Source organism: Hibiscus syriacus, unplaced genomic scaffold (assembly GCF_006381635.1).
Source record: "Hibiscus syriacus cultivar Baekdansim isolate YM2019G1 unplaced genomic scaffold, ASM638163v2 tig00110429_pilon, whole genome shotgun sequence".
NCBI classification, from domain to species: domain Eukaryota; kingdom Viridiplantae; phylum Streptophyta; class Magnoliopsida; order Malvales; family Malvaceae; genus Hibiscus; species Hibiscus syriacus.
Genome location: NW_024062733.1, coordinates 1,572,873 through 1,594,316, shown reverse-complemented (window position 1 = coordinate 1,594,316; position 21,444 = coordinate 1,572,873). Strand labels below are relative to the sequence as shown.

General features: G+C 36.0%; 1 protein-coding gene across 1 annotated transcript in view; it reads right to left on the bottom strand.

Annotated features, from left to right (window-relative positions):
* Positions 1 to 3,938: 3,938 nt before the first annotated feature.
* Positions 3,939 to 21,444, bottom strand: part of LOC120125097 (callose synthase 10) — a 36,217-nt gene continuing 18,711 nt past the window's right edge. Inside the window, exons 24-51 of the mRNA XM_039143584.1 lie at positions 20,694 to 20,791; positions 20,522 to 20,603; positions 20,267 to 20,427; positions 20,051 to 20,168; positions 19,515 to 19,609; positions 19,327 to 19,417; positions 19,071 to 19,231; positions 18,864 to 18,973; positions 17,125 to 17,256; positions 16,918 to 16,986; positions 16,668 to 16,839; positions 16,233 to 16,344; positions 13,536 to 13,655; positions 12,688 to 12,803; positions 12,511 to 12,594; positions 11,809 to 11,921; positions 11,185 to 11,237; positions 10,890 to 11,066; positions 10,761 to 10,808; positions 9,880 to 10,038; positions 9,552 to 9,665; positions 9,361 to 9,449; positions 9,021 to 9,179; positions 8,776 to 8,878; positions 7,981 to 8,100; positions 5,394 to 5,444; positions 4,865 to 5,047; positions 3,939 to 4,340 (exon numbers count right to left, since the gene is read on the bottom strand). Of these exons, the coding sequence (XP_038999515.1) occupies positions 4,104 to 4,340; positions 4,865 to 5,047; positions 5,394 to 5,444; positions 7,981 to 8,100; positions 8,776 to 8,878; positions 9,021 to 9,179; positions 9,361 to 9,449; positions 9,552 to 9,665; positions 9,880 to 10,038; positions 10,761 to 10,808; positions 10,890 to 11,066; positions 11,185 to 11,237; positions 11,809 to 11,921; positions 12,511 to 12,594; positions 12,688 to 12,803; positions 13,536 to 13,655; positions 16,233 to 16,344; positions 16,668 to 16,839; positions 16,918 to 16,986; positions 17,125 to 17,256; positions 18,864 to 18,973; positions 19,071 to 19,231; positions 19,327 to 19,417; positions 19,515 to 19,609; positions 20,051 to 20,168; positions 20,267 to 20,427; positions 20,522 to 20,603; positions 20,694 to 20,791 (3,327 nt within the window). The 3' untranslated portion in view covers positions 3,939 to 4,103. The remainder of the gene's footprint in view (positions 4,341 to 4,864; positions 5,048 to 5,393; positions 5,445 to 7,980; positions 8,101 to 8,775; positions 8,879 to 9,020; positions 9,180 to 9,360; positions 9,450 to 9,551; positions 9,666 to 9,879; positions 10,039 to 10,760; positions 10,809 to 10,889; positions 11,067 to 11,184; positions 11,238 to 11,808; positions 11,922 to 12,510; positions 12,595 to 12,687; positions 12,804 to 13,535; positions 13,656 to 16,232; positions 16,345 to 16,667; positions 16,840 to 16,917; positions 16,987 to 17,124; positions 17,257 to 18,863; positions 18,974 to 19,070; positions 19,232 to 19,326; positions 19,418 to 19,514; positions 19,610 to 20,050; positions 20,169 to 20,266; positions 20,428 to 20,521; positions 20,604 to 20,693; positions 20,792 to 21,444) is intronic.

Sequence of the window (21,444 nt, the reverse complement as noted above, 5' to 3'; positions counted from 1 at the left end):
GGATATAAACTTTTGTATATTTGGAATAATCATCTACAAAAGTTATGTAGTAATGTTTTCCCCCTTTACATTCAATGTTTCTAAAATCTGCTAGATCAGTATGAATAAATTCTAACAGCTCAGTATTTCTATTAGAAACAATCTTAAAGTGAGGTTTAGTATGCTTAGCTTCTACACAAATTTCACATTTGTTAAAGCTAGTTATGTTTAGTTTAGGCAGAACATTCATATTCATCAATTACTTTAAAGTCTGTATATTCTCGTGTCCTAATCTAGCATGCCACATATCAATGGATTCAACAATATAAGCAGAAGTGGTAGCTTTATTTTCATTAAATTGAGTTTCTATGACAAATAAACCACTGTTTAAAAAACCTTTCCAAACATAATCACCATTTTGGGAAAGTACAAGTTTATCTGCCTCAAAAACTAACTTAATGCCTGCCTTATTCAGAAGCCCACCACTTATCAAATTTCTACGCAAGGCAGGTACATACAGAATATTATTTAAGGCAAGAGTTTTACCAAAAGTCAGCTTGAGTAAAACCTTGCCTTTGCCTAGCACTTCAGAGCTGTTAGAGTTCCTCATGTACACACGTTCACCTATGTTCCCATCCTCGAATTCGGTGAAAAGATCCTGTCTTGCTCAGAAGTGCTTCGAAACGCCAGTGTCAACTACCCATTCCGAACTATTTTCCACCATATTAACTTCTAAGACTACCGCACCGATGATGTCATCATCTTTTTCTACAACGTGCATCTGTGGCTTGTTATTCTGGTGGTCTAAGCGGTGTTGGCATTGATAAACTTTGTTGCAGGCTAAACTACAGACATAGAACTTGAGCGTATTTCCTTTAGGTTTGGATTTTCCAGACTTCTTGAAGTTGGTAGCCTTCTGAGGTTTTGTCTTCTTGTTTTGATTTCCTCGTTTCATGATCTTTTTGAATCTATACTCAACCAAGTTAGCTCTAAAAGATAAATTACTCAGAGAATTTGTAACCTTATCTTTTAAACGATTGGCTTCTTCAATCTTCATATGACCCAGCAGCTCTTCAAGCGAAATAACTCTCCTCTTATGCTTAAGAGAATTGCGGTAGTCAGACCAGGACTTGGGCAGCTTCTCAATGAGAACATTGGCTTGAAGTACCTCACACATTTGCATCCCTTCAGCGATGATGTCAGCGACCAAGTTCTCATAGTCATGGAATTGATTCATTATTGGCTTGTCGTCTGTCATCTGGAATTTAAGCCATTCACCGACAACGTACTTCTTGATGCCTGCATCGTCCGCAACATACTTTTTCTCTAGAGTGTCCCAAATTGCCTTGGCACTCATTTCTCTAAGGAACATATCAAATAATTTATTTGATATGTGACTGAGCAGGTGCGCGAGAGTTTCCCTTGTTCTCTTTCACTCAACAAAGAAGTGGAGAATCCAAACCTTAAATACTTATTCCCAATAGTGTTTCCAATACTATGTGGGATTGAGCATTACCAACAACATATACCAATGGACTTCGAAAAACCAGCAACCCAGCTTCCAGTTGAATCGTGCAAAACTTCGCCACATGTGATAAACCCTAAATCCAACCGCCTGGAGCCATCCGTGTTTAAAATGACTATTTAATCAAACACTAGAAACATTATTTGACATTATACATTTTCTTTTTCATGGTGATCTGCTGTTAAATGCTTTTCCACAAAGGATCACGAGGTTGGTTGTCAAAATCCTACTGGATCACATGAGTGATTCCCACATCTAGCAAAGTTAAGTCATCTGATCATTTTAAATGAAATAACAGATATCCGCAGTCTATATGTTGATTAAATGGGTGATGATTGTAATTTTAAGTGAGAAAATTATGCATTGGTTGAAATTTTCTGGGCTAAACACGTGTATGATGAGCCAAGTGAATATTATTAGGTCCTGGGCGAGCGTCCCTCTTGCGTTGGTCCGGGTCGGCTTGGACAACTAGTAGTTCTTAATTGAAAAATTCATCTCTTCTCTTCTAGATAAGCAAGTGGTTTTCACGATGACCAACATAGGTGTCAAAACTTAAGACCTTTCAGCTTGCAAACCTCAAGATAGAACACAAACCTTGTCATTTTACTTTCATATCAAATAAATAAAAGTTTCTCACTCTCAGAAGCTTGAAAATCAGGGAAAAACATATCCATCCTTATCGTGATAAAGGCATGGCCATTGCATTGGTCCCATCCCAACTTATGTAACTACCTGAAATTTAAAAAGGCACGTAATCTTATCGAAGAACAAATAACTAGAGGAAAACTAGAAAGATCTTACGGATATTATATTTAGACATGAACACCCAGAAAACAAAAATAAAGGTTTATGTGAAGGGAAAAAAATATGCAATCCTGTATTACGGTATTAGATAAAGGAAAACTTGTAACAATTTGGAATTTTTCTCTTAATCATGTAGGGATGAGAACATCCATTTGAAACTCAAAACACTTGACCCATCCATCTAGGATAAGTATGTAAAATAAATAAGATAGTCAACCTTTAGTTTCTGATTAGTGGTCAATGGAAAGGAAGAAATTTAAAAACAGTTTCATAAAACTACATAAAACAGTTTCATAAAAGAGATCATATACCTTGGATGCTTTGATATCAAATTGCCCAATCTCAAGTATAAAAAACAATTCTATTTCCAATCAAAACTTTCACATGAGACAATGGATTTCATTGTCTCATTACCTCAATTTTCTACGTGATTTTGTGTTGTTACAGATGATCCAAGAAACAACCATTATTTTACTCGAGAGTTTCAGTCAAGGTTGAACGAATTAGAAGAAGAAGAAGAAGAATCAGACCATCTGGCTGAAAGAAGAAGAGATTAAATGTAGATCTAGTGAATTCCTTGGAGAAAGATTTCGAAGTTGAAAACAAATTAGATCCTGAGAGAAAACTGAAAATAGCTCAACAACTTAGCTTGCAACTGAGACAAGAAGCCCAACAAAGAATTCATCTCCTCAAAGAAACCCAACTCACGTGGGTTTTTTATTTTTATTTTTTTGTCAATTCAAACTTTCTTTCGTAAACGAGTTAATAAGACAGTGGACTAAAATCGAAACAATCAATAACACAAAGGACCAAATATACTAACTTTTGAACCAATGACCAAATTTGGTCATACAAAAAATGAAGAAGACAATTCGTGTAATTTACACTAAAATTATTTGCAATGGCTGTTGCATGGTCAATTTATTTTCTAAGAAAGTTGATTATCCGTATTTAGAATGTGAGAGTGCTGAAACATTGCCATTTTTCTAATAATTTTGATAGAAAACAGCTGGGAAGTTTATTCAAAATGTGGGAAAGTAATTTGCACTGTTGCACGATTTGTGGTTGGATTTGAGAGGTAGATGATTACCTGTTTGACAACTCAAACAAGGGACATTATATTAACCACACTTTTGAGTAATACACCATCAAAAGTAAAATTAAAATTAACTGACCTACATACTATATCACTTTGAATAACATGATATATCACACTATTACTTTGAATGACATAATACACACCGTACTTTGAATGAATGACACATACTTCACCAAAATACATGACATACATCATCAATTTTTTGAATAACATAACACATCATATCATCACTTTAAATCACATGACATATATCACGTCATTATTTTAAAAGCACATACAACATTACTTTGGGACGACTAATAATTCCATTTCAAAACAGATACCATTTCCCAAGAATCTTTTCTCGACCTTAAAAGCAGTTCCAACTTGCTACTTTGCGGTAGTTTAGTACCACGTTTATTGGACGTGAAAAAAATCAAATTCTTTGATTAATATAAAGCAGTACTCAAAAGTTAAATGGTAAAGCCCTCTCCAATTTCTCACCATACTATATATATATATATATATATAAGGAACCGTGAACGGTGAATACCAATAATGTAAAATCAAGAATAAAAGGATTCTAGTTTAAATGTATAATTAAATAAGAAATGCACGAGAAGACTAACCATTGACAGGAAAATAGATCAAAGAGGTGTACAAAAACAAATTAGTGGATGCAGCAGGCGGCATTCAAATATAAAGGTGGTGTAGAAATCATTTCTCCACATTAGCTTTGTTTCCTGAAAGGATGAGAGAAATCTCCAGCCCGCGGCTAAAGGCTTGGTTAAAGAGAAGGCGAGACTGGAAGGTTGAGATGAATGGGAACCATGACAACACTGCTACTGGTGCAAATATGATTGTCCCCATTCCTGCGTCGTAAAATCTCGCCATTTCTCGCACTGAATCCCATAATCCCAAACTCCTTACTACCTTCTTCCATGTTACAGCCAGCTGTACGAAAACACCACAGAATTGGATCCATGATTGTTAGAGACAAAATGTAACACCATATAGTACATTAGTTTGAACTCGAAAAAAAACTGGAGAACCAAGCTAACGAAATCAACTATCTGCAAAGATAAAACTGGTTCCTGCATCTAGGGAACTACCGCTCAAATACAACAGCCCACGAGATAAGCTAGTGGACAAAGGCCACCAAAATCCTTTTAAAAATATATAACTCAGAAAAAAGGAAAAACTCCGTGTAATCGAGTCAAACAAAGCTCTAGCTATAAGAAAGCCTGAGCTCAATTCAAGATATAGATGAAACTGCTTGAACTCACTCGTTGAGGCTCATCTACCAAAATGAGCTTTCATGGTTGAATCAGAAAACAGTAATTACTGAGATAAATTTGAGTATGAGCTATGAGGATTTTGCATATTCCCGAAAAAGGTCACACAAGTGCCATTGTTAACAATAGTTACTTCAATCAAGAGAAATATATCCAAAGCAGGAATATTAGTTAGTTACTTACACATAATATAGTCCATCCAGTTGGAATGAAAGCAAGGGTGCTTGCAAATAAGTCTGCAATTGATAACCTAGTAAAGGCAACAACAAGGCAAAGGGCAACAAGAAGTCCGATGGATATAACCCCTTGCATAAATCGCATCACCAGCTTTAAGTCATGAGACTTCTTAGGGTTGTAGCTGAGTATCTGCAAGCCAATAGATGATATCAATCATTAAGACACCCTAAACAAAAGGCAGTACATTGGAGATTATTTTTTTCAGGGAAGTGTGGGTTCAGAAGGTTGCAAAGTTTCAACAACAATAACAAAACCTTATTCCCATATGCAATGGGGTAAGGGGGAGGTAGGGTAGTAGGCTGCCCCCAACGCCAGGTTGAGAGCAGCTTCCGTGGAAGACCTCCGGCAGTCAGAAAATTAAAAATAAAGATAAAATGCAATGCATGTATAAATAAATAAATAAATACATAGTTGAACAGTCGCTTCCGTGGAAGGTTGCAAAGTTTGACCTCCTCAAATGATAAATGGTACTGACCTTGAACAGGAGGACAAATCCAACCAACACAATCCAGGACAACCCATAAAGCTGCAAAGCAAAATGAAACGATCAAGAAGTTATAATATGAATTTTCTTGAATAATGGTCTGAATAATGATTTGCATATGCATAAACAAAAGAGAAAATCGTCTCAGTGACCAAAAATCCCATATAATATACGATTTTGATCAACTTTTTTTGGATTTGCCAAAATGACCAACAAAATCGCAATGCGATCTCTAATTCGCAACGCGATCTCCAGTATCGCAAATTCGCGTTGCATTTCGCGTTGCGATAGTTAAAAATCGCGTTGCGATTTTCCATTTCGCGTTGCGATACGCGATTTTCCATTTCGCGTTGCGATAGTCTACAGTGTCGTTGCGATTTTCCATTTCGCGTTGCGATAGTCTACAGTGTCGTTGCGATTTTCCATTTCGCGTTGTGATAGTGTCGTTGCGATTTTCCATTTCGCGTTGCGATAGTCTAAAAAATGGTATTGCATTTGTTTTTTAAGAATTTTCTCTAAAAAGATAATATCCGCGCGGACGTGTCGAAGACACGTATTACCACGACCACGACCAGGACCACGACCCGACCCGAGACGACGGCGACGGCGCGCGAAAGTCCCCCTTGTTCTCTTTCACTCAATAAGGAAATAGGAAATCCAAGCCTTAAATACACTTCTCAATAGTGTTTTCAATACTATGTGGGATTGAGCATTACTCAACACTTCAAAGAAAATATAGCAATTTTTGTAGCATGTTTCCCACTTAATCCATATCTAAAACATTTTATCATTTTATCAAGAGAATTAAAAGAGTTGTAGATATCTACATTTCAATTCAAACTTATACATATAGTTTTAATATGATAAAATGTTTTAATATTTTTAGATATGGATTAACTGGGAAACATGCTACAAAAATTGCTATATTTTTTTTGAAGTGTTGAGTAATGCTCAATCCCACATAGTATTGGAAACACTATTGGGAAGTGTATTTAAGGCTTGGATTTCCCATTTCCTTGTTGAGTGAAAGAGAACAAGGGGGACTCTCGCGCGCCACCGCCGCCGCCGCCGTCTCGTCTTGTCTCGTCTCGTTTCGTCTCGGGTCGGGTCGTGGTCGTGGTAATACGTCTCGTCTCGGGACTATCGCAACGCGAAATGGAAAATCGCAACGACACTGTAGACTATCGCAACGGATTTGAAAAATCGCAACAACACTGTAGACTATCGCAACGCGAAATGGAAAATCGCAACGCGAAATGGAAAATCGCAACGACACTGTAGACTATCGCAACGGATTTGAAAAATCGCAACGACAACTGTAGACTATCGCAACGCGATTTTCAACTATCGCAACGCGAATTTGCGATACTGGAAATCGCGTTGCGAATTAGAGATCGCATTGCGATTTTGTTGGTCATTTTGGCAAATCCAAAAAATGTTGGTTAAAATGTATATTATAAGGCATTTTTGGTCACTGAGGCGATTTTCTCTAAACAAAATTGACAAAAGCGATCAGACAGTTCGTTGCTTATATGATCTGTTCCACTGGAACTACTCACTTTCTCCACACAATTGTGTTAGTTCCATTCATCCAATGTGGCTAGATTATAATTAGCACATGCATGTGCGAAAAAGCAATCCTGGAAACTTCCATCCACAAGTTCCATGATTCATTGGGTAGCTAGGCCAGCAAACTTAGAGGCAGACGTTTTAGCAAAGTCTGGAATTGGCTAAGATAGGGAGTTTGTGGTTGGGTTGTTTTTTCTTTTTGTGTTCGGGTTTTTCTATTGTATGGGGGGTAAGCTTGGTTGTAATCACATGCATTGTACTAATCTTTTAGTAATAAAATTTGAGGCACTCTTTTCCTCCTTCCACTGATTATGGAACATCTTAGGGTGTTCTAGTAATCATGAAGGAGGTTTTTAATGAGGCCTCTACTTCTTATCAAAAAAAAAAAAAGTTCCATGCCATGTTACTATCCTTTCTCATCCTTCTAAGCAGTGTTTTTATTTTATGGTACCCTTTATGGGTAAAGGGCATTCTAGGCAATCTCAAGTCGAAAGCAACAAAGCAACAGGCAATTCATACAATGCATTGTTTTTTGTAGTCAGTTTTTGGTAGAACTATCACAATAGCTTCTGTTTTTGGTATGTCTTTTTCTGTTTGATACGACTTTATTATTGCAATAAGCAAACTCTATTTAAAAGAGACAATGAATAAAACCACAAGGAAACAGAATTTTATCAAACCCTAAAGATATCTGGTTCTCTCTAATAACCCCCAAGGTTTCAGCTCCCTTTGATGACCTTGAGTAAATTAACAGAACAGGCTGAACAAACAAGAATAAGGGAAAAGATCTGATATTCACATCCTCAACCTCAAACTCCCAGTCATACCATTTTATCATAGAACATTGGGTGTAAAGGATTTGGTAACTGATGAAAAGGCACAAAGTAAATATTAATATTGCAAGTAGGGGGAAAGGTGCGGGAAAAAGTTTCTCTAACATACTTCATTAAATTCTAGAAACAGAACTAACACAATGTGAAACAGAAATTTAGAAGGGCAAGAAGCACACCGCAATGGATGTATCTTTTCCAGTAAGATGGAGTTTGTACACAATGCCATACTGAAATATTAAGAATCTCAAACTTAATATCGTCTCTAATATGCGGCCTCTCAGCGTCTGGATATGCATCTGCAGAACAAACATAATGTTTTCCAAATAAGAAACATAAGAGCAGCAGCAATTATTAGTACACAAGCAATCACAATCAACACCTAAAGCTTGTTTGTATACTAAATATTATCCCTCATTACACATTTTTCTTTTGAAAGAAAGAAAAAAAAAAGAGCGCACAAATGAGGGTGAAGAAGAGATTGTCAAGAGTGCACAAAACACACTAGATGCTGCAACTTTAATAGTGCTTTTGAAAGCAAGGTGCAAAAAATGACTGCCTGAATGAAGGCACAACATGAGTGTGTATGTGATCATGACTATAAACAAGCCTAGTTTATTCACAAAACATCATAAATTTTCTTCTTTTTGTAGGCCAATATGTACGATTTCCTTAAGGTCCCATGTTTTCTGTCGAATATTCAAATATTGAGAACTTTCTACTTCAATATTATTTTGTTTCTCACTAGTATAGGCACAATAATAGAAAAACTAAAAATTAAAAGGAATGAAAGAGAACTTCAAACAGGCAAGCTTTTTTGCACATATCACTTTGCAGAAAAGCATTAGGCACACTAGACGTGCACCTTATGATACTAAGGTGCAAATCCTAGGTGCATGCTTTGACAACACTGGTCAAATGCATTGACAAACTAAATGAGAAATAAAGAACTAATTAGCATCCCAATGACAAACCTGTTCTTCATCCCACCAAGACTCCCAGCTATCATCTCCTTTCACCCCAACTCCACCTTTATAAAGAAGCCAACTTGTCCAGTCATCAAAATCTTCCACAGTCCTGTACATTAAAAGACGTGTAACAACTAAAAGACAGGCAACCTAAAATGTGGTAAAGTTGCAGACTTGCAGTCTTAGAATAAAATCTGAGAACTCTTAGGATAAAAGCTAAAGAAGCAAAACCAAAGTGCTAAGAGACTTACTTTTGCCATTCAAAACCTGATGGATTAAATATATAAGGGGCAAACAGCCATGAGATGACAAGGAACCAACTGCTAAGAGTAAGCAAAACAAAAGAAACAGCACCCCCGTCCGTGTAGCCATATGCGATGTACACTATGAGAAGCAATGCCACTTCAAGCCTGAGAAATATTAGGTTTGAAAGCTTTAAAATAAAAACAGTATTACTTTTTTTTTATAATAACAGTATTGCTTTTTCATACAGAACATATCAAGCCAGCTCAGTTTCCACGTCTGCTTCACCTTTAGCTGGTGACTTGAAATTAACAGACAGTTAAGAGTTCAACAGAGAGTATTGCTTACGCCTTAACAAAATGGCTTCTTGAATAAAGCCTGTAATTTTCAGCAAACTTGATATGGCGCACCACAAAGCCTCGACCAGTTGCTCTATACTGTCGGTTCAATTGCAAAATATGGAAGTACATCAATTAAACTTGAAAAAGGAGAAATGAAACGAACTGCATATGTATGTTCAACTAAAAGAAAATACATACTTTTGCACCACCATGGAGGATAGTTCGTCCAAAATAATGAGTTCTAGTTCCCAAGGAGAATGTGAAGAAGACAGAACATAACTGAAGCTGCATTGTAATAAAACTGAATACAGCCTGCACAACAACCAAACAAATGATAAACAGAAAGAAAGAAAAAACTATTATAAACGGAGCAATAAAATTATCATAACAGGGGAAAAAGCAGCTTAGCAATGGCAGATTTTAATCTGTTAAAATTTTAATGATAAGTTTCCTAAACTGGGCCAACAAAACTTCGCAATTTACAGAACAAAGAATACAAAGCTTCTGATGAATCAGATTGACAAACCTTCAACAATCCCAATTCAAGTATAAAACCCATTATCATAGGGACGGCAGTAAAGACTCCAATCTGAACCAAAAATTGAGTATTCAGAGCTGCATCCAAAGCTGTGTTACCCAACCTCCTAGCTTGCCTAGCAATTCCCTCATCGAGTCCAGAGAAAGCCTGGTTGAATTGGAAACAAGAGGACAAAATCATTTTCAGATGAAGAGTTGGACTGATATCATATATGTCACAGCAACTTAAACCCAAGTTACAGTTGAAGACACAACTCGTGTTTCTAGTGAAGTGGCTTCATATTAAAAAAATATGCCCAAACACAAACAAATTTATACGAAGCACTAGCTCAAAAAAAAAAAAAAAACGGGAGATGAAGAAATAAGTTACATCATGCGAAACCATGCTCAAGTACACGCTCCATTCATTTCAAACACATATAACTTCACTCTGATGGATGTGTTCTAATTTTGTACGGTGGCTTTTACCAGATAAATATTTCCAGTGTCCTATGGATCTCCAAAAAGCTAACAATAGTTACAAGATAACTCAGTAGGTACTAGTCTATATGCCCAACAGAACAAGATCTTCAAGAAGCCTTGACAGACTTCCCCATCAATGGGAGGGTTATTTATTCTCCTGGCCAGATTTTAATGAAATTTTTAAACATGCTTAAAATTAATTAATTGGCTGTCAACCTTTTTTATCTTTAAAAGATTTTCATGACATAAAGTTTAAAAGGAAGTCTATGGAAGCTCATATTAGATAACGATTGCCAAATTTGCTTCCTTTCTGAAGAATAAGTTTACACAAAAGTAAATGATAAGACACCAAAAAGTGTCAATGATACATCAAAAGAACAGAAAGGGAAAAGAAGAAAAGTTATTTACCAGATAAACTCTTCCATATAAGAATATATAAACTGTAAGGACAGTCATCTGCGATCATGGAAAATTAATATCAGACGTGTCTGAAGACCAGCAACATAATTTACAATTAAAATGAGATAGAGATAATACCATTGTGCAGACATAATAACCAACAGTTGTGAAGAAGAAAGATAGCATTCTAAAGAAATCAAAAAGTTGTCCAAGTCTATACACATCCCTACTCAGGACTTGCTCTCCGTTTCCTCCAGCAACTTTCCCCTCAAATAAAGCAATTTGGTTCAATCCAACATCCCTTCCTTTTCCAACCTGCATTAGAAAAATTAAGCCCAAGAAATTAGATAAAAATACGTCCAAGAGACAAAAATGATATACTAACCCTTTTTTCTTTTTCTTTTGGGGGGGGGGGGGGGAAGAAGAAGAAAACCTGAATGTATTCATGATGGGTGATGTTACCCTGCCTCAATGTGGAGTTGAACCCTGTAAGAAATCTTCTTTAGTCATGAACTTAACTGAAAATAAGCTTTAAGAAACAATGTTGGGCTCCCTTTTTTATGTTAGTGTTGCTACTTGGTAAAGATTTCAATTTTAACAATCTCCTAACAACTGCAGGTCTAAGAGCTTTCAATTCATGCTAGGAGGTTTCAAGCACTTGTGTTTGTTTTGCCCGTGTGGCTGGAATGACTCTAGTTAAGTGCTTTATTCTCAGATACCTGGAAGGAAATTATGGCAAAAGAAAGGAATTGTATGGTTCACATTCAGTAACAGAGTTACCGATAATAGAGAATGAAATCATAGAGAATGAAATCATAGAGAATGATATCACATTCTTTAATTTCTATCTAGTTAGAATAATCTTCTCAAGTTCCTCTATGCATTTTTCAGATGGTTCATGGTGCCTACATTTATATGCACCTATGTACCAGGTACGCCTGGCCTTCAAAAATAATTTCAAAGAAATGAAAAGAATAAAGTGGCTCATGTAGTTGCATTGAGAATATTAACGCACTTCAAAAAATGGAAACAAAAAGTTCCCATCATCCAAGCTTACCTGCATATATGTCTTCACTAATATTGATAACACGGGATGCCTTACTAATCCCTCCTCTAGTTATATGAAAGAGTCGATCAAACACATCAGGGTGCCCATAATGCATACGAACTCTGCATTTTTCGCAAATGAAAATGGATGTAAGTAATGTACTACAAAAATCCCTTCCAAGGACAACAGATTAAATGCAGGCTACAAAACATGCTAGAACCTTATCGGAATGCTTCATAGGAAAGCTCATGAAATCAAGACACCACTCTTCGCAAGCACTCAACTAAGAAATTATACATGAAAACAGAAACTAGTAGAATAAACAAGTGTAAAGACACATTTCTTTTGAAAAATAACACTGCGAAGACAGACATTATGTGTAAGCCATTTTTCCCTTGAAAACAAATTCATGTAGGCAAAATAAATAAAGCTGAACTTAGTAATCTTCAATTTCAAATCTAAAAGGGAAAAGTAGAACTTAATATTCCTCGCTAGCAAAAGGATATCATCGACAGAGAATACAAGGAGAATGTCCCTTGAGAACTCAAATGCTAGCTAAATATCAAAAGACATGCTAACAACAAAAATCAGTGTTAGTATACCACAAGTTACACGATTCCATTTTGATCTTACAAGGTATTCTGGGAAATAATAAAAATGAGAAGTTTGTACATATAATCAGGAATAGCCTTTTAGGGTAGCTACACTCACTTGAGAGGAAATGCTAACACACGCTGGCCCAGAGTGACAAAACTGGTCTCCTGATTAGACATGAACATTGCAAGAGATGAAACACTGCATGTACACACATCCACATCATGTGTTATTAGATAAACAGATAAATAAACATACAAGAATGATAATTTCTATGAGAAAGTTAATACAAACCTTCCTGTAAAAACATGCTCTCTAACACCAAGAATAGTTGGAGGTCGGATTCCATGATTTCCTCGAAATTCCTCAAGAAGATTTCTCATTTTCATTGCCTCCTCAAGATAGTTGTCCTACACAACAAGAAAATGGCGACACAACGAACATTATTATAAATTATTCTACATTGACGCAACATGGACATAATTTATTGCATACAACAAATATGAAACATAAGAATTTCAAGGCACCCATATAAGTAAGAACAGCACCTAATAAGAAAGACTGAAACACTAGAAACAACAAATTAAACTAAAATATTGATATTTGCAATGTTAGACACCCAACAAAAGCAGAGATATCCATACTGTCTTATCTCAGCTACAGTCACAAGCAGCTTATCTGTATAGATTCCAGGAATCACAAACAAGCATGGCAATATAACATTTCCAGAAGCCAAGCAACCGAGGAAAACAAAGCCCCAAATTGAGCACAAAAAATTGTACCCCGGTTGCACAACTTGTTGATGTTTATTTTTCGTTGAGCCATAAATGATCTTGAATGAAATTTTTTACATCATTTAAAGTAGAGCATCAGATCCAACATCCACAGTCTAAACAACCAAGCAGACACAAGATTCATACTAGAATCCGGTATTTCTTGCTATCACTGAGGGAGGGAGGGAGGGAGGGGGGGGGGGGGGGGGGGGGGGGGGGGGGGGGGGGAGGGAGGGAGGGAGGAGGGGGGGAGGGAGGGAGGGAGGGAGTTGTTTTATCAGCTTCCAAATTGGCACTCAATTACAAAAATAGTAAAATTTTATCAAAAACAGAACAACAACGCAGACAATGCACACAATACTAGATTACCTGATTCATGTCGATAGTTTGAATAGCCTCCCCACGTGTGAAAATTATAGCATGGTTCTGGTTTTCAGGTTTCCCCTCTCCAAGCTTCGGATCTCCAGGAAGTTTAATTGAATATACTTCCTGAAAGAAAAAAGAAAAAAGAGATAAGCTGCTCCATTTATAAAAGCTACTAGAACAAAAGAGAGAACAAATCTCTTTTATAACATTTTAGTTGAAAAGTGAACCATAAACATTTTATTTTATTTTTTGATAGAAAGGGAGGCCTCATTTTTTTTTTTTGATAAAAATTGGAGGTCTCATTAAAAACCCCCTTCATAATTGATCCTTTCCGAGAGATAAGGAACAACTAGCGGAAGGAGGAAAAGAGTACCTCAATATAACTACCTAGTCAACCCACCCCTTCTTTAGCTAACTTATCAGCCTCCCAATTACAAACTCTAGGAATTAACTTAACTATCAACGCCCTAGACAATACAAAAAACTCAATATCCTTAATTAGATTACTAAAATACACAGGTGCAGAAGAAGGCGACTGAATCCAATCAACAGCTGTTTTGCAGTCAGTTTCCAGAATCAATCTTCCTTTATTAGACCAAACCGAGGAAAAGAAAATTTCAGTTGCTTTCCTAATTGCCTTCAATTCTGCCAATGGAGGAGGACCAGATCCAACACTTTCTGAAAACGACGTCAAAGTGGAACCATTTGAATCTGTAAGAATTCCCCCAATGCCACCAGCCAACCCATCCTTTGTGACAGCACCATCAACATTGAATTTATAGAAATCCGCAGGTGGAGGAAGCCATTTTTGTACTGCTCTATTCTTTACCTCTGAGCACTTAACACCATCTGCTAAAGTAGGATCCGCCATTAACAAGTCAACTGAGATCGGAACTTGTTGAAACTTGGCAAGAAACCACTTAGCTAATCTAAATCTTACAATGAATAATAGAGAAGGCTTGTCAAGAACTTTTTTGTCGAAAACAATTGAATTCCTATGTTTCCAAATAGACCAAAGAACCACACTCGGGATAAGTTTCCAGATCACAGATTTGGCCTCATTAAAAAAAACCCTTCATATCCATTGAAATACAAAATAGTATCTCAATGAACATTGGAAGGAGGAAAAGAGTGCCTCAATTTTATTAAGATTCCAACAGAAAATACAACCAATTCAAAGTACCAATCCAGACCAAAACAACAAGGAACCTGAGAACAATCAAATACAACCAGAATCTACTACAACAAGACCAATTAAGCAACCTGGGAACAATCCAATACAACCAGACACTACTACAACAAGACCAATTAGCTAATTCCTAATTTTGCTAAATTATCTGCCTCCCAGTTTGCACACCTCTGGACATGCTTAACCACCACACTCCGATCCAAAACGAACCATAAACATTTTATAATTAACCAAAAAAGTATAACAAACTATATAAGCAAAAGCAAAAAAATAAGAATGGCAATAAACTGGCTGTATATGTACATATATTGTTATTATAGTTCATTATTCCCACAACATATCATGGCCCTATCATTGTACAAGATGAAAAGTTGAAACAAATTTCAATGTTAACATGCACATATGATATCAAATCTATATGATAAAAATTTGATGGCACCCACTGACAGGCCAAGAAATGATAAAGCATAGAGGTGCTTGCAAAGCAACCAGAATGAAACAAGCTCACATTTCAACAAACAGATATTCCTGAACATTAATAAAATAAGATTGTTGAAATTTGATTTAGATTATGTAACTTTACTTAGTTCAGCTAGTGTGAAAAAAATGAATGCAGAACGCACACCACTAGTAAAAGGGTGTCAAACCATATAAAAAATATTACATATTGAAATGGTCTCCCCTATAGTTAAGGATATTGTTTCTTGTGTGAGGGAGCGAAGTGTAATAGTTAGCCATGTAAAGAGATGTGTGAATTGGGATGCTGATAGCTTGGCTAAGTCAGGCATAGGGTAATATGGGTTGTATATTATGTGTGGGTAGTTTGTGTTGTTTAGAAGGTTATTGGTAGGTTTAAGGCTGACTTGGTTGTAATATGCTCGTTATGTATGTGTTGATTCCTTTTTAATAGTAATAAAATTGAGGTACTCTTTTCCTCCTTCCAATGTCCGGTGAGTTACCTATGTAGCTCGACGGTTATGAAGGGGGTTTTTAATGAGACCTCACTTTTTTATCAAAAAAAAAAATTGGTCTCCCCTACATGCACCCCAGCCCCACTACAACACTGTTGTGGAAGACTTTTTGATAATTAATTTGTTGCAGTGTATGATGCTTCAGGTGGAGGTATAGGAACTATTTTGCAACAAGATGATTTTCCGAAAATTGATGGCCTATGAAAGAGAGCTTATTGGCCTTGTTAAATCAGTGCAGCATTGGAGGCTATACCTATGGGGACAGTATTTTCTTATCCGCATTGATCACTAGAGTTTAAAGTATTAACTGGAGCAGCGCCTTTCCAAACATTGGCTCAGTAAATTGTTGGGTTCTGATTTTCAAGTTGAGTGTCGAGTTGGTCAGCTCACACACACAAAGAAAACAAACAAACAAAACAAATTCAATATAGTAATCCACTACTTGTCTATTTACTAAGAAGAAAAATGTGTGACCGTCAATCCATGCCAATCAAGGATTTTTAATAATATAAATAAGACAAAATAGAGTCGATGTCAAACCTGATCTTTTCCATTTATATCAGCTTTGACAAGCTTTGAGTAAAATTCCCTTTTCCCCTCAGCTCCAACATTCTCCTCAGCATGTATGAATGCAACTCGAAGGGCTTCATTCCTACAATAAATCAAGGGCAAAACAATAACATAAAAACCACCAGGTACAATTAATCATGAATCGCAGGTAAATTATACAGAAGCAAAAGGTTTACCCAAAAGAATGAAGATGGTAAAGCATTTATGAAATGATATTATTATAATGCTAGTAGCAAGAAATTTCTTATTGCAAGGCTTAGCATCCAAAGTTTCAACCAACCAAGCATGGCTCACTACTTCGCAATTGAATCTTGGAAGTTTGGTGAGCCCCCAAATCAACTATATATTACGGTCAATTAGACGCTATTATCCTGTTTTCAACTAATAAAAGGAAGACAGCAATACCTCTGTAACAAAAGACCAATATCAGCAGCCTCAGGTCTCTTATTCTGCTTTTGTTGACCATAAATTTGACATGAAACAACATAAGTGAACTTTATATCTGCTTGTGCTCGAGCTTCACGAGACAAGTCAAAGCCTTCAGTTGCTAGGGAGTCGGTTTGAGAATACCCATCCACTGTTAAATGAAAGACAATATGGTATGATCATATAAAAAGGTTACCCTTAAATACTACATGAGGTTTAAAGAGGATACCTCCCAAAGATCTCCTTTCTAGGTAACTTTGTAGCATTAATGCCCTTCTATAATACATCATACCACGAACTGCATTTCAAAATCGTTCAAGATTATAAGAAAGATCATATTGAAACAGAAAACAGCCCTTCCGCATCTCACATAACACTAGATCAGACATAGAAGGTAATTCAGAAGGCATTTCATCAGAAACAAACAGAGGCTAACCAGTCCTGGCTAGAGTCTGCCCTCGATAAGATGCCCAAAACCGAAGCTCCAAGTCACTATTACTTTGTTGAACTTCTACATTCCCGACAGACTTTCCTTCATTAATCCGCTCTAAATAATTCTCCCATTCGTCTAAAGTCAAAAGAAGAGACAATTATCACATAAAGATATCGCCCAATGCAAAAATAAACTCTCAGCTACAGGCAAAAGATGTGACGCAATAAAATCCCACAAGCCCACAAGTAAAACTGAACTACAACAGATGTGGAAGGCGGTGGGGTATGTTTTAGGTAGGGATCATAATGCCCCTTATTTCTCGTCCCACTCCCTTGTGTTGTCAAACAAGAAATCAACAGCCTCTCAAATCCAACTACAAATTGTGCAACAGTGCAAATTGTTTTCCCACATTTTACTTCCCTTCTATTTTCTATCAAAAATTATTAGAAAACTATTAATGTTTCAACACACCCACATTCAAAATACGGAGAATCAACTATCTTAGAAAATAAATTGACCAGACAACAACGATTGAAATTAATATTAATCCTCTTTATACGATATACAAAAATATATGCTTGCAAATAATTCGATCCAACGTGGCACACTATTAAACCTGACCAGAAATGGGAGAAAGGGATTGAGCACCATTCAGTGACTAATAGTAGGTAACCTGGGTGCAAATAAAGACCTCTATATTTTTTGGAACAAGTTATATGTGAGAGAGAAAGCTTTTCTCAACCGGCAACAAGCAACTAAAATGAACAATAAGGGTAAGCATTACTTTGCCAAAATGCCTTGAGCACGTAACAATTTCCAACCTATATAACCAGAAAGAAAAGAGGCTAGCCTATGCTCATATATAGGAAGGAAAACAGGAAATCGAGGTACTTTAAATGGAGAAAAATGATATGATATTTTGCTTGGTTAAGGGAAAAAGGGAAAGGTAAAGGGAAAGAAATAATGCGTTACAAACTGGATGAGGAGAGGGAACCATATTAAAGGATACATGAGTCTAGGCTATCACAACAATGCTCGTTTACTGTATAAAGCATTTTTTTGGGATAAGAATTGGAGGTGTCGTTACAATGTTCGTTTACTGTATAAAGCATTTACAAGGGGAAAAAGAATAAGAGAACAAATGTCATTCACAGAAAAATTTGATCCCCTTCCACTTTTCTTTCCTCAATCCGTGGCAACAAGTCAAATGAGGTTTTGAGGTTAAGGGAGGAATCATTGTATTGCTTTCTTTTATATATTGTAACCAAATAAGAAGGAAATGGTGTTTCTATTCTTTCCACCTCCCCCCTTAATCGAACTTCTGAATCAGATAGAATCCAAGAAGAAAGCAAAACAATGAAGAATTTTAAGTATTCAACATCAACATTACAATAACCATTACATGGTACCATACATTTAAAAAAGTCCCTCACAATCAGCCACTCAGTCTGTTGTCTACAATGATATTGGAGAAATCATCAACAGATTTAACAAAGGACCAAAATAATATCGTATGGAATGTAAAGTCTAAATAAGCATCTTTCAGAAACATAAGAGACATGTGCCAGAAAAAGCAACATACGTTTTTTTCACAATGTGGGTACAACATATGATTCATCCCAAGACAATTGAACGGTGATGGAAAAGATACAAGTCTTGACTTAGATTAAACATTCAACTATTGACAAGCAACAGCATTATAATACAATAACCTCACTTAAGATAATAATGAAATGATATACCTGGAAAGATTTTCTGAAGATAGAAGAGAGTAGATATTCCATCCTCATTTTCCTCTCGCAATTCTTTGGGGCTATAAAGCACAGTCTCGCTGTAGTATGGGGTGAAGACACTATACTCGAACAATTAATAACTACTTAGTTCAATAGACAGATAATACCGTAGAATCAAATTTAAGTCAATTTTCAGACGAACTAGTATCTACATACCAAAATGGCATCATTTCACAAACTGGCTTAGCTGAAGGCATGTCCATAAATAATGAATTAGTGAAAAATTCCAGTCTTCTCCTTGCCTCCAGATTCTTAGGAATGTTAGCTGCAGAATCCTTTACAGTCAGAAGAAGATACAGCCGCTTCACCTGCTCCCTCTGTAAGAGAAAAAATTGGACACACTAAGTAATGAAACAAGTGTAAAACAAGAAAGGGGGAGATTAGCAGTATCAATCAAATTCAACACACATACAATTTCCGGATCCTTGGGCCAGTCTATTCTAGAAAAAAGACGACCTTCATTTCTTGCTCTAGCCAAAATGTTCCATGTGTCAAGCTGCTCCCTGATGTCTCGCATCAAGCAAACATATTTCAGAAAGGAAGATTCAATTGATTTGAGTGTATGCATGTTACAGGGAAAAAGCATGGCATAATACTTACCTCAAATCAGATGATAACAGGTCATGTGTAACCACCTCATATAGTTGATAAACAGCATTTGCGGCACCTTTCTCTTCAGGTTTTTCATTTCTTAGCTGAAAAAATAGTTTAATATCAGAATATGTTGAGCAACAAAAAGATCATGATGTACAACAATAGAGGCTTCATTATATACCAGCAGCAGGCAAATTGAAAATCGTTTTATTATGAAGAAACATCAAACATCTAAATTATTTCGCATGATATCTAATTATGGAGACATCAACATTGAAAATTGATTTATTGTGCTGAACATCTAATGAAGAAATAAAAGAGCAATCAAACATATAATACTTCGATATCAAAGATATTTGCAAACATAATTTTTCTTTTTTACAAAAAGAGTACCAATAAACCACTCTAGTGGTGGGACAGATAAAGGAAAAGGAGGGAAGTAAAAAAATAAACAAATGAAACAAAAGACGGTCCAAAATTTTACTAAACTTTAACAGCAGAGATCGAAAGAACAAAAATCTACAAAGAGTTTCTAGTATTACCAGCCCAAGCAATGCAGTCAATTTTTGAAGAACCACAGGAAGTTTCTTCAGAGACAAGGTTAGGACAAGTGAACCCTCTGATATACTACTATTAATCTCACGGTATATTCTTTCAACCCTATCATAAAAAAGGTAAAGGACAAGCAATGAGCAGGTTCTTAATGATAACCCATTTAAAAAAAGACTTGTAAAATAAAGCATGCAGCAGCCACAAACCAGAGTCTCCCTTCACCATCAACCAGCGAATGTAAAATTTTTTCAATACTGTAGAAGCACTCCTGAACTGCATAAGCCATATATTCATCCTTGCATATTCTATTCCAAAGATCAGCCTGTGTATCTTTGCAGTCAATAGCCAGATCAACCGCCAATAAGATCTGACAATATGTTGCCCATTAACATGAAAGAAATTAGTATAGAATCAAAGTCTTTCAAGAATTATTTGTTTAGTTAGAAATTAACAGGTCGCACCTTACTGCTTAGAAGAAACAAAGGCCACTGGACTAATCTTAGACTTCCTCTGTTGCTGGGAATTAAAAGCAAATCCATCTCTCTTAAAAATAAAAAAATTAACAGTGATCAGTGAGATTAATCTCAAAATGAAAAATAGCGCCATAATGTAAAACCCAACTTACTAATCTACCTGTTGCTGATATAGTCCTCTTCACGCAAACTTTTGATTATCTCATTCCAAAATGGAGAAAATAGAGCTGCATAAGTCTTGTTTGTTTCCTGAGAAACCTGCTCACCAGAAATGCACAGAGCCAATAATAATTAACATGTACTTTTCAAAACAAAATTCATAATTATCAAAAAGTTTTACCACTTTAGACAGCATAACCCTATAAACAAAGCAAGAACATGCTGGATGAATTATTGTTACAAATACTATCTTTCAGTATCTCCATGTGAAGACAGCCAAATCAATTAGACATCTAAGAACTGCAGAAACTCACATCACTAAAAATGTAACAGGGAAGGATGCTTAATGTCTAGCCAATATGTCATTTGACATGGCCACATGGGTAATGTATAATTAAGTGTTTTAAATATTATATAAGATTTATTAATTATTCTTAGTTATTTGAAGAACTATTTTTTAGAAATATTTTTGGAAGACTTTGAAAATTTATAAAAAAAATGCCAACATAAAACAAAGTCAATTTGTCAAAATAAAGTCAAAAAAGTTGAAACTCAAAATTAATATGTACAAACCGAGAACCAAACCAAATTAAAATAGACGGTTCAAAAAGTCCAAGAAACCCGACTGAGCCAAACCAATATCAGAATTTTCAGTATAAAGGATAAACCACAAATACGAGTCTTTTTTGTGTGTAGGGCCTGTTGGCCATATATAAGGAGGGTAAATTAGATGGGTTGCTAGGACAGCCAAT